Source organism: Gymnodraco acuticeps, unplaced genomic scaffold (assembly GCF_902827175.1).
Source record: "Gymnodraco acuticeps unplaced genomic scaffold, fGymAcu1.1, whole genome shotgun sequence".
Taxonomy (NCBI): domain Eukaryota; kingdom Metazoa; phylum Chordata; class Actinopteri; order Perciformes; family Bathydraconidae; genus Gymnodraco; species Gymnodraco acuticeps.
The window spans coordinates 109372-123101 of NW_022991920.1; the positions used below are offsets into that span (position 1 = coordinate 109372).

The following is a 13730-nucleotide window of genomic DNA, read 5'->3' on the forward strand; positions in this document are numbered from 1 at the left end:
AGATGGTCCGCCATATTGGACAACTCCGTACGGCAACCCAATAAGGACACTTGACACAGTGGCTTTTGGCAAAGCTCAAAAAGAAAACTCGAGAGGGATGAGTTATTATTACAACGTGACTTCAGTATTATTTAACAACTCTTTTTATTGGGTTCTTTTATTTGGGGTTAAGTTCATTGTCAGAATAAGCGAGAAAAGAATTTAACTTCTGTTAAACAGCCATCATACTGAATACATATTTACTGTGAATGTATGCAAAAATGTATGGCATATATGTCTAACAGAAGTTAAATCAATTTCTCACTTATTCTGACAATTTACTTAAACCCAAATAAAAGAGTTGTTAAATAATAGTGAAGTCACGTTGTAATAACAATAACTCATCCCTCTTGGGTTCCGCGTCACTGTGGCACTCGCATGATTAGATTACACTTTCATCCGTGTTCAGTAAGTAAGTAAATGTGTTCTTCTGGAGTCAGACTTAATAATTGCTAATATGCTAGATACTCGATAATATAACGCATATTTTTAGACATAATTAAATAAGAAAGTCTGAAATATATATATGTTAAAGGTGGGGTAGGTAATTTTGGAGAAACCAGCTCGAGTGCGCTAGAATTTGAAAATACACAGCCGGAAGAAATCTGCTACTTCCTTACAGAGCCCCTCCTCCAACACACACGAACGCGCACATGACCAATGAGGGCACGAGATAAGTTTGTGCACAGATGGAAGGCTGACAGGCAGGTAGGCCATCCAGTTACTTTAGCCGGGCCGGCTCAGATGATTGGTCGTGCTTTTTACAGTACTACGGCTTCCACTGATTACATTTTATTATGGATTTGTTGTCAAAGCACTTAAGATATTCATTGCTATCGGGATGTTAAGAGCATTCCATGGAATATAACAAAAAGTGTATCTCGAGCCGGTTTCTCAAACGTACCTACCCCACCTTTAATGGTTTAGTGCAGTCAGTGTTTTTAAAACTCTGCATGATGGAAACAGATGGTTGTAGCTGCTTGAGGTTTCATTAATACTGGATTCAGAACTGATGGTGCAAATTTATTTACTCATTAAAGTTGTTTTTTTTATCTATTTGATGATAACATGTTAGATACTGGGACACGCTCCAAACAAAAAACAAAGTTAAATAGAACAGTGAAATGTTTTATTTCGCAACAAAATGTCAACATATTCAAAACTTTCCTCCAACGTATAAAAGTGGAACAGACATATATAACATTATCTTAAAGTAGGAGTAAAATGTACATTTCAAACTTAAACCATTGACATTAAAACACAAACATGTCAACAAAACATCCTCAGTGGATCTGTGTAATCAAGAACACTGAATTACAGTCACAGATACCGTGCACTGCCTGACCCCTGCAGCGTAAATGCAAAGAGGTGCAGAAATAAATACATAGCCAGTCTGAAACCTGACTCCAGATCAGCAGAGGTCAGGTGGTGTGAAGGGCAATACCAGCAGATTTTAGGTGCACCCACCCACCCACCCACCCACCCACACCCACACACCACACCCACACACACACACACCCACACACACACACACACACACACACACACACACACACACACACACACACACACACACACACACACACACACACACACACACACACACACACACACACACACACACACACACACACACACACACACACACACACACACACACACACACACACACACACACACACACACACACACACACACACACTTCGAGCAGCACCTTGAGAGCTTTTGTGATCAGCATGATAGAATGTAATATAAGAACGTCATCCTTTAAATTTTAAACATATACAAAAAAGAAGAATGCTTCAGTTTCTGGTACACAGATCAGAGAGAACTTACTGGAATGACATTTTGCCAGATGAAAAATACATACTTAATGTAGGTATTCAATGTCAGACGGCACTTGTGATCATGACAGTGACGTAATACTGAAAACCACATAAAAACCATTATTTTCAAATAAAACGGAAAGTATTTTGACTTTGTTGAGAAGATTTGGTCAGAGGAAGTCACTAAAATTCAACACAGCAAACTCCCTGAAACTCCTCCTAACATTTTAAACTTTATTGCAACGTCCCTGTCACCTTCTCCTCAGGAGAGGCAGGAATCAAGATGCTGGTTGATGTCTGACTCCGGCATCTGCGTTTGGCACACGGGACAGCTGACCATCAGCGCGGAGGAGGAAGACGCGGAGGAGGAAGACGAGGAGGGGGTAAAAGTGAGCATCCCAGGGAGCGAGGAAGTGGAGGAGGTGGCAGTGGCAGTGGCAGTTCTTTGCTGCATTGCGGGTGCTTGTGTCTTCCCCAACTCCCTCGGCGCTGCTGAATCGCTGCCTAATGCCCTCTGGAAAAAGTCATAGAGGCTGGGGGAGTTCCCGCGCTCGTCCCACGGCCTCTTCCTCGATGTCGGAGCAGAACCGGAAGCTCCTGATTTACCGTCACTGTTAGTTGGACTGAAATACTTGGACTGTGATGGTTTACTAGGGCTGCCTTTGGTTCCTGTCGAAACCACAGAATAGCTGGGTTCACTCGGACTAGCCGTAGATGTTAGGTTGTTATGTATCTGTTTAGGAATGGCGCCAGACGCAGAGAAAGCAGCATTAGGAGGATCTCTTTTCGTTTCTGGGTTAGAGGATTGACCCGTTGACCTCCTGAGGCTCGTGCTGGTAAAGAGGCCTTCTATGGACCTCTGCGTGTTTTTATCTGCGTCTTGGCTACGGTTGCTGCCGCTGCTGTGGGGTCTGGAGATTCTCACTGGAGAGCCGTTGATGTTGACAAAAGCTCTGGTGTTGCCGACAGACTTCTTCTTAAGTGGCTTCTGCACCATGGAGGAAGCTGGTCTGATGGAGGGGACAAGACTTTTAGCCGGAGAGGATGGCGGGAAGAGCTTCTTTGGAGAGGGAGGCACCACTGGGGAGGGTTGGGGATTCCCTCCGAGCTGGAAGCCTTTGCCACTGAATGGGATGAGGTTCCTTATGTCCTGTGATACGGAAACTGAGGGGAAATAAGTATATATTTGAGACTTTCTGTGATGTCAGACCAAATTGATTATAAGATTACGCTTTTAAATGATTATCGAAGACCTGTTGCTAACCTTGAGCCTCGAGAAATTAGGGCTGCTCGATTATGGCAAAAATCATAATCTCGATTATTTGGGTCAATAATTGAGATCACGATTATTAAAAAATGATTATCCATTTATTTAAAACAATGTGAACAGTATGTTTTTAACAGTTGATTATCCTGAACTTTAAGTATAATTCAACTGAAAAACCAATAATTTTTTTTTTTAAATTAATAAAAATATAAAAAGATGAATCGTTTTATTTCGATTAAGTTGTTTTCATAATCGCTGCAAGCTAAAATCGTAATTGCGATTAAAATACGATTAATTGAGCAGCCCTACTAGAAATCGTGTTATCTGCCTGAAAATTACACTTTTGAAGATGTCTTGTTCGTTTTCTTCAGGCGACATTTTTGGTGATAAACTGTCATTTGAATGTTTCTGAATCTCACTCTTACTTGTTTTGGACTTTCATCCTTTTGAGTCATTGTACGACCAAAGTAAACAAATGCTCGCTAGGCTAGCATAAGCTAAAAAGAACATACACTGATATACACTCTGTTTTAAGGAGCAAGTTGAACGTATTTTAGGCTTAAAAATCATTGTGTACCTCATTTAGGGATAGATAGTGACTTAACCGTGATTTACTTAAAATGTATAACAGGGTATATGCAGGAGTCCTGAAGTCAAATGTAAAACCTTTTAAGACCTTTTTTAAGACCCTTTCCGTACATTTTAAGACCTCATCGCCACTTGGAGTTTTAACCGGTTACCTTGGCGACACACTTTACCTCACATTGACTATATACAGTATTGATTGGCCTTCCTCCTTATCTTCCAACCATTTGGACGCAGACTTGCATTTCCCCATAACGATGTTGTTTAGCAACCGGCGTAAACGGACCTTCGCGCTATCAAGCAGTGAGCGCGCGATGTCCTGTTCAGATGACGTCAAATCCAACGGGATGCCATAAATAAACTACACAGAATCACACTACACACCTACGCAATGATTACATTCAGGCACACTGTAGAATACAACCTCTTTGGACCATTTATATACTTATTGAAAACAAGCTACAAAAATGTAATACCTTGGGAAATGCCCTTTAATACTTTTTAATAGCCTTAATTTTCACAAAATCGATTTATCAACTTTTAATACATTTTAAGACCCCGCGGACCCCCTGATGAAGGACTAGTTATCACAGCAACGACTTCCTCACCTGTAGTTATGCTCGGAGGCTTTTCATTTCCAGAGGACTTCTTCTCTGAGGTCTTCTCGTCTGTTTTACCCTCCTTCTTGTCGCCCTTCTTGTCGCCCTTCTTGCCGTATCCTTCTGGCTCTTTGACCTTGGTGTAGGTCCCTCCACACGTCCTCCTGTGGTCTTCCCACCACGGATCCTGAGAAGAAGGAGCCCGGTTCATGGCCCTCTTTACGAAACCAAAGTAGGGCTTGCGGTTCTGACAGGGCCCGTTGCATTTCCACCAGTGCTGCCGGTACACGTCCACCTCATCGTGGAAACTGTGGTAGACCTGAGAATAGGACATGGGTTTATTTATTATTCATTAATCTAGGCCAAAACAGACTTAACACATCAAATGTGTAATAGAAGATCCACTTACAGAAATCTGTGTCCCGGTGGCATCGTTGATCCGGTTCATGTGTTTGCAGAACTCAGGGCCGTGACCGTCTCTGTCTCGGTTGTTCTGGGTCACAAACAGCAGCGCGTGGATCATTTCATGAAGGAGAGTCTGTGGAAACAAAAAGAAGAACAGTATTAAATTAACCAGTGTGAACACATACTAAATTGTGTCTACTATTTTCAGTGTTGTTTTCTTGTTGTTATACAATATGTCATAAGCCAAACACTTCTGAAAAAGCAAGATCAGTGTAACTATCCACCTCACCTGCACCAGGTCTTTTCTCGGTCTGAGCTTCAGCAGAGGCGCACTCAGTCGGATTGAACACAGACCCCCTCCGCCCTCATAAGAACACACACCAGCACACCTGAACAAAAGCATAAACACAGAAGGAAACATTAGAGACAGACGGCCCTTTCATGAACCCTATTAGCACCAGCAGCACTGGTTTACTGGCTAGTTCATAACAGAGGCGGAAGATGTATTCAGGTCCTTTATTTTGGTAAACGTAACAATACCACACTGGGAAAATAATCCACTATGAGTAAAAGTCCTGCATTTCAAACCCAAATGAAGAAAAGTATGTAAGTATTATACATCAAAAGCAGTAGAATGGTCCCTTTAAGAGTTTTGCTATGATTTATGATGTTTTTAGATCAATATTATTGCTGAATTTATATTAATCATGTGACATTTTAATGCTGTAGACAGAAAGGGTATACAAAAGTGAACTGAAAACCAACTAAAACTGCTGTGTGTGGAATAAAAAGTACTATATTTGCCTCAGAGGTGTAGTGGAGTATGAGTATATGGTAATATATAAGTACCTTAAATGTGACCTTAAATACATGCATCTAGTGTCATTAGACCACTGCTTTAAACAGTGACATAATAACCTTATCATCTCTCCAATGGTCACACCAACACCCAACAAATTATCTTAGCATATTATGTTTTCATTGATGGCATTTCTGCGCCCTTACTGCACACGTCAGCATGGTTTTGGTTTCTGGCAACAATGACAACACAATCGATCATAACACAGTATAATGTGACTCACAGTGTCATCCTTGGGCTCCACTTCACCTCCACACCGCTAAGTTTCCCCCAGAAGAAAGTGTCATTGAACTCCAGAAACATGGCTCTGACATCGGGGCTGGGGTCCAGCGTCTCCCAAGAGGAGTCCACGATGGACAGCGGCCTGTCGGGCTGCACTTTCGGCTTCCAGTAGGGAACAACATCGCCTCCAGATACCTCCACTTTCCGCTTCTTACTGCTCTGTCCGAAGCCTTCATCATCAGAGGCACTGGATGCATATGATGGTGTCTCGTATTCATTATCAAACTGCTCCTGGAGCCGAAGAGCTAGCATAAAATCTTCATCCATTTCAAAAACAATACATAAAAGATTATGCAAACTGAGGTAGCTAGCCACTTAGCTTTGGTTGTTCGGGCTAACTAGTTAACGTAGCTTATAAAAGGCTCTCAAACAGCAAGTGACAAAATCACCGGAGCCAGAAAACAGTCTGACATATATAAGACCTGTACAAACAATTATATGTGTGTCATACTTTCATTAAAAACACGCAAATCTTCATGTTGGACGAAGGTTTTCCTGCTAACTGTAAGTCCGAAGCTAGCGCTAACGGTTTTTTGCATGAAGTCTATCACAATGCAACCAAATAACATCCGTTAAGAATTTCAAAATAAAACTTCCAAAACAACTATAATGTAACTATTTGTTGTAAAATGTAAAACTCAAATAAATACAATAAAGAAAATGCGTGTATTTTTTAATGAATATCAAAATGATAAAATTACATTTATTAGGAGCCTTACACATGAGCGTTTCTTTAGTTATTCCTCGACCTGTGTTTAAATCATGATTGTTTGCTCTTATTGTGACACTCATTTCCGGATATAGATTTGGCAACACCTTGGTTTGTTTCGAACGGTTTCAAATACAGCAAGGAATTGTGGGAATTGTTGTCTTCTTTAATTCTTGTAGGCGGCTTGTGGTTGGCCAACCTAAAATGCACCCGGTGTTATTTTTGTTGTAGTTTACTGTTAAAATAAAGGATATTTTGCCTCAATAAAAGTGTTATTTATCATTTACATTGAAACTGTATGTAATTTAGAACAATTTATAATGTTAAAAACGATCACATTTGTAATAAATATATTTGTTTTGATGACATTTGTTGGCCATTTCATTTTCTGAATCCCGTGACGTTTAGGGTGGCAACTTCCTGTTTGGGTTGCAAGCGGACATGAATCGATGAACTCTTCTTCTGTCTACATGTATCACTATTTTATCTAAACAGGGGAACACACACACCACAGAAATGTCGGAAACGGGGAACAGACTTCGCAAACTGCTCGAATCGCAGAATTTCGACCCGCAAAATTACGTGAAGCAGCTGTCCCAGCAGTCCGATGGAGACAGAGACCTGCAGGAACACCGTCAAAAGATCCAAAACCTGGCCGACGAAACGGCTCAAAACCTGAAGAAAAATGTCTACAAGAACTACAGACAGTTCATTGAAACTGCTAAAGAGATATCCTACCTGGAGAGCGAGATGTACCAGCTGAGCCACATCCTGACCGAGCAGAAGAGCATCATGGAGAGCATCACTCAGGCCTTGATATCCACAGATAAGGATGAGACCTCTAAAGAGATGCAGGCTGCTTTCCCCAAAGAGACAGAGGAGCTGAAGCAGAGGACACTCACCTCCCTGCTGGAGAAAGTAGAAGGGGGTAAAAACATCATGGACACCCCAGGGAGGCACCTTGTCTACAATGGTGACCTTGTTGAGTTTGATGTTGACAACATGTCCCCCATCCAGAAGGTGCACGCTTTCCTCATGAACGACTGTCTGCTAATCGCCACCTGGCTGCCCAACCGCAGGGGAACCGTGAAGTATAAATACAACGCCCTGTACGACCTGGAGAGCTTTGCTGTGGTCAATGTGAAGGACAACCCTCCCATGAAGGACATGTTCAAGATCCTCATGTTCCCCGACAGTCGCATCTTCCAGGCGGAGAACAGCAAGATCAAGAAGGAGTGGCTGGAGATCCTGGACGAAACCAAGAAGAACAAAGTCACCAAGGACAGGCACAAGAAGGAGGAGGAGGTCCCCGTGTCTCCTGTGAGGGCCGAGGTGTCCACCAATCCTTTCGATCAGGAGGAAGAACAGCAGCCAGCAGGGGAGGCAGAGGAAAGCGTGGACCTCAGCCTCGAGTGGATCCAGGAGCTGCCCGAGGATCTGGACGTCTGCATCGCCCAGAGAGACTTCGAGGGCGCCGTGGACCTGGTGGACAAACTCAACGAGTATCTGAAGGAGCAGCCGGTCAACCAGCGGGTCAAAGAGCTGCGGCTGAAGGTGGAGGAGCGGCTGCGCCAGCTGACCGAGGTCCTGGTGTTCGAGCTGTCTCCAGATCGGTCCCTTCGGGGGGGGCCTAAAGCCACCAGGAGGGCCGTGTGCCAGCTGATCAGACTAGGTCCTGCTTTGTTTGTGGTTATCTTTCATTAATAGCCCCTGACACATCAACTCAAAAGTAAACATTGCTTTTCTGCAGGGAAACTACAGCGTCTCCAGGTTAAAGGGCACCTTGGCAGGAGTGGATAAGGGATTGTTACTCATTTACTTCCCACTCCTACATTGTTTGCAATCATTTTGCATGTGGTAGTTAAATCTGCTAGCTCAAATTCTCCCAGCAGAACACCTTTAAAGACTTATTTGATTCCCCACCTACCAAACTCTTACATTTGCTAATTTTTCTTTTTTTTAAATGACCAAATAGTATTTATTAAATTTTATCCTCATAAATTATGTTCTAAAGTTGTTTCAAAGTATGTTCTACACTGCTAAGTACTCAATGCATTGTGATGGAGTAACAAAATCAATATTTGTTTGCTACAAACAGTAAAATGTCAGATATTTATTCAAAATTGTGCACGAATCAGCCTTACACCCAATATGAATGGTTATTGAAACATGTTAAAATGCCTAATGTCTCACTTAATTAGATCATATTTGCATTACATTTGAATAGTTGTTGTCTGTGTATGCAAGCCAGCCCAACACGACATTCAGCCAAATAGCAATATAAAACCCCTGTGATATTGGTTGTGAATTTGAATCGTATTTACTGTGTTTTCAGGCCAGTCCACCAAGGCCTGCGAGTTGTTCCTGAAGAACCGAGCTGCGGCGGTGCAGACGGCCATCCGGCAGCTGCGTATAGAAGGAGCCACGCTGCTCTACATCCACAAACTCTGCAACATCTTCTTCACCAGCCTGCTGGAGACGGCCAAGGAGTTCGAGATGGACTTTGCCGGGAACACGGGCTGCTACTCCGCCTTCGTGGTCTGGTCCAAAACCACCATGAGGATGTTTGTGGACGCCTTCAGCAAGCAGGTATGTAGAGGATAATACGATACGATAACACTTTAATGGTCAGATCAAGTCTGAAATGTGACTTGCATCACAGCAGCTCCATGTGTAACATCAACAGACACATGTCAAGACACTACATGAAAAACAAACAAACATTTAACAGAACGGCACGATCAGTGAGAGAAAACATGCTCAAAGAGCCTTCAGCTCTGTGTTTACTGTGAGGATCGACTGGAGCACAAAGGATGCTTCAGTCTGACTTTATTCAATCTCCATTAGATGGTAGCAGTTCATATTCTCTGTTCAAACATGCTTTGGGTCCCAGATGATGTTGTTGGACAGCCTCTCAGGTTATTATGGTATGCTGAGTCAGAAAGTCTCATAAGTAATACATGATATGGTTACCACAGGGGGATATTTGTCATTTGAACCCAGTGAAGGTGTATTTATTCCTGTGAAACTGCAAAGTAATATCCAAGTGACTTCTTGTGTTCCTCAGGTGTTCGACAGTAAGGAGAGCCTGTCCACAGCAGCAGAGTGTGTTAAAAAGGCGAAGGAGCACTGCCAGCAGCTGACGGAGATCGGCCTGGACCTGACCTTCACGCTGCAGTCGCTGCTGGTCAAAGACATCAAGGCGGCGCTGCAGAGCTACAACGACATCATCATCGAGGCCACCAAGCACCGAAACTCTGAGGAGATGTGGAGGAAGATGAACCTCATGACCCCCGAGGCTCTGACTAAACTCAAGGTGGGTTTGGATTAAACTCGTTTTTCTTGTAGTGTTAATTGGTTCTCAGCTGTCCTGTTCTGAGCTGCTATTGAGTTTGTATACCCAAAGAATTTAAATGTATCTATCTACACAAATATACCCATACATACAATATATGTTAACCAATACAACCATACACTTAAATGTAACCATGCAAACATTACAAAATGCCATTAAAGAAAAGAAACACAAAAAAGGGTATATATATATATATATATAAATATATGTATACAGTGGGGCAAAAAAGTATTTAGTCAGCCACCAATTGTGCAAGTTCTCCCACTTAAAAAGATGAGAGGCCTGTAATTGTCATCCTAGGTACACCTCAACTATGAGAGACAGAATGGGGGGAAAGAATCCAGAAAATCACAAGTATTTGGTCAATAACAAAAGTTCATCTCAATACTTTGTTATTTACCCTTTGTTGGCAATGACAGAGGTCAAACGTTTTCTGTAAGTCTTCACGAGGTTTTCACACACTGTTGCTGGTATTTTGGCCCATTCCTCCATGCAGATCTCCTCTAGAGCAGTGATGTTTTGGGGCTGTCGCTGGACAACACAGACTTTCAACTCCCTCCAAAGATTTTCTATGAGGTTGAGATCTGGAGACTGGCTAGGCCACTCCAGGACCTTGAAATGCTTCTTACGAAGCCACTCCTTCGTTGCCCGGGCGGTGTGTTTGGGATCATTGTCATGCTGAAAGACCCAGCCACGTTTCATCTTCAATGCCCTTGCTGATGGAAGGAGGTTGTCCCTCAAAATCTCACGATACATGGCCCCATTCATTCTTTCCTTTACACGGATCAGTCGTCCTGGTCCCTTTGCAGAAAAACAGCCCCAAAGCATGATGTTTCCACCCCCATGTTTCACAGTAGGTGTTCTTTGGATGCAACTCAGCATTCTTTCTCCTCCAAACACGTCTAGTTGAGTTTTTACCAAAAAGTTCTATTTTGGTTTCATCTGACCATATGACATTCTCCCAATCCTCTTCTGGATCATCTAAATGCTCTCTAGCAAACTTCAGACGGGCCTGGACATGTACTGGCTTAAGCAGGGGGACACGTCTGGCACTGCAGGATTTGAGTCCCTGGCGGCGTAGTGTGTTACTGATGGTAGCCTTTGTTACTTTGGTCCCAGCTCTCTGCAGGTCATTGACAGGTCCCCCCGTGTGGTTCTGGGATTTTTGCTCACCGTTCTTGTGATCATTTTGACCCCACGGGGTGAGATCTTGCGTGGAGCCCCAGATCGAGGGAGATTATCAGTGGTCTTGTATGTCTTCCATTTTCTAATAATTGCTCCCACAGTTGATTTCTTCACACCAAGCTGCTTACCTATTGCAGATTCAGTCTTCCCAGCCTGGTGCAGGTCTACAATTTTGTTTCTGGTGTCCTTTGACAGCTCTTTGGTCTTGGCCATAGTGGAGTTTGGAGTGTGACTGTTTGAGGTTGTGGACAGGTGTCTTTTATACTGATAACGAGTTCAAACAAGTGCCATTAATACAGTTAACAAGTGGAGGACAGAGGAGGCTCTTAAAGAAGAAGTTACAGGTCTGTGAGAGCCAGAAATCTTGTTTGTTTGTAGGTGACCAAATACTTATTTTACCGAGGAATTTACCAATTAATTCATTAAAAATCCTACAATGTGATTTCCTGGATTCTTTCCCCCCATTCTGTCTCTCATGGTTGAAGTGTACTAAAATTACAGGCCTCTCATCTTTTTAAGTGGGAGAACTTGCACAATTGGTGGCTGACTAAATACTTTTTTGCCCCACTGTACATATACACAACTTTGGACTATTGGAAACTTTAAAGCATGGTGAAAATAATTTGTAAAGGGAGGCTGTGGCGCAGTGGGTTGTGTGTTGGTGTTGGGCTTCACCCCAAATTGTTCCTGTGGGGATTGCCCACAGTATTGAGTATGTAAGTCGCTTTGGATAAAAGCGTCTAACAAGTAACATGTAATATCTGTAGTGATCGGTACCTCAGTGCAGAAGATCTTTTTCCAACTAGATGCTCAGTGGTCACCAGATAAACAACATAAGATGTACTTTGTTGGACCTTTCTGGGTTGTAGCAGCATAACTAGCTTTCATAATTAATGTTAATCACTGTCACGATATAAATCTTTCCTCTGCAGGACGAGATGCGCAGCTGTGGCATCGCCAGCTTCGACCAGTACACGGGGGATGACTGCTGGGTGAACCTGAGCTACACCATCGTGGCCTTCACCAAGCAGATGATGAGCTTCCTGGAGGAGGGTCTGAAGCTGTACTTCCCCGAGCTGCACATGGTGCTGCTGGAGAGCCTGCGGGAGATCATCCTGGTGGCCGTGCAGCACGTGGACTACAGCCTGCGCTGCGAGCAGGACCCCGAGAAGAAGGCCTTCATCATGCAGAACGCCTCCTTCCTCCACGACACCGTGCTGCCCGTGGTGGAGCGGAGGTTTGAAGAAGGCGTGGGGAAACCCGCCAAACAGCTGCAGGACCTGAGGAAGAGCACCAGGCCGGTCCGCATCAACCCAGAGAGCACAACGTCTATGGTGTGAGAAGACGGAACGCTGGCCAAAAAACACTGAAAAGCTCTTTTACTGAATGTTCCGCCAATTTCAACTCCCATTTAAAAACTGCTAGATGTTGTTTTGAGATTGCCGGACAATAATTAAAAGGATGCATTAGGAGAATACCTCAAGATAGGTATGAGTATAAAGCTACTTTGCACCTGAGTTTGTACACACACAAATGCCTATTGTCATTGGCTAATATGGATAACACCTGATCTGACTTTGTTTTTTTGATGCACTGAAATGATTTATGAGAAAGCCTTGTTCCATTTGACAGTGAAACAAACGCATCATCAGTGACTTAGCATCAAATCAGGCACATTGAGATGTGTTTGTTACTGAAGATAGATATTAACTTTACTCCACAATTTCCTACCGTATTATTAAATAAGTCTGCACAGCTGAGGGGACACCTGTAACTCAATTCATGTGATGTTTGGGTGATTTATTCAATAAAAACCTCTGTATTTTCAGAGTTAATCAAATGACAGCCACATTGTTATCTAAAGTGTCTCAAACACGTTTAAGGAGTGCAATGCAACTGAAAGGTACACTAATAAAAGTAAAACGTTGTACCAACAAAAAAATATTAGAGTAATCAATCACACGAAATATTTTACATTGACTCAATTTCTTCAGAGCAATCTGTATATTTTAACACTAGAGCACATTTATTTGAATGAAGAACAAGTTGTTCACACAACCAGCTTTGGCCTCTGAGGCAGCCATTACCTGATCTTAGACATGTTAATAAGTACCAGTTAAAATGCAGTAATATGTGGGCCGCTTCCAAACATCAAACTCTTAGATAATGTCCTTATTATCCACTGCACACTTTTTTAAAGCAACACTGACAACAGTGCGCCTGTGAGACATGTAATCTCTGAGAATGATTAGACATGCATAACTTCTACAGTGAAAATCGGTCATACTGTAAGTGCAACTTCTGAACACAACACTTTTTCGCAAATGTTTTACAATGCATAGTTATTATAAAACCTTGGTTTTAGAAACCGTACCATGTAACAATGGTAACTGTGAGTGAGTGCAACAAAGTGTCGACCAGCTGGGTTCTCAGTCTATTCACTTTTGGGCTCATCTTTTTCCCCTCCATCAGGACTTTTTGCACAACTTCAAAATTGGATTGCAGTTATTTCTGATATCTTAAGTTCAGTCGGACAACTCACGTGTTCCTTTAACATGTTTATTAGAAGCAGCATATAGTTGAGTTTGGCGACTAGGCTCGGGCCTCATCACTCCATAG

At 42.7% G+C, this 13730-nt stretch overlaps 2 protein-coding genes across 2 annotated transcripts; one reads left to right on the top strand and one right to left on the bottom strand.

Annotated features, from left to right (window-relative positions):
* Nucleotides 1-1631: 1631 nt before the first annotated feature.
* Nucleotides 1632-7013, bottom strand: LOC117535651 (sprT-like domain-containing protein Spartan). The gene is made up of 5 exons (XM_034200188.1): nt 5804-7013; nt 5011-5110; nt 4726-4854; nt 4326-4635; nt 1632-3029 (listed from the first exon to the last, which is right to left on the bottom strand). Exons 1-5 carry the CDS (start codon nt 6127-6129, stop codon nt 2128-2130), a joined length of 1767 nt encoding a protein of 588 aa, XP_034056079.1. The 5' UTR covers nt 6130-7013; the 3' UTR covers nt 1632-2127.
* On the top strand, nt 6970-12956 carry exoc8 (exocyst complex component 8). Its single transcript, XM_034200187.1, has 4 exons — nt 6970-8243; nt 8907-9160; nt 9639-9887; nt 12044-12956. Exons 1-4 carry the CDS (start codon nt 7088-7090, stop codon nt 12449-12451), a joined length of 2067 nt encoding a protein of 688 aa, XP_034056078.1. The 5' UTR covers nt 6970-7087; the 3' UTR covers nt 12452-12956.
* The last annotated feature ends 774 nt before the right edge of the window (nt 12957-13730 follow it).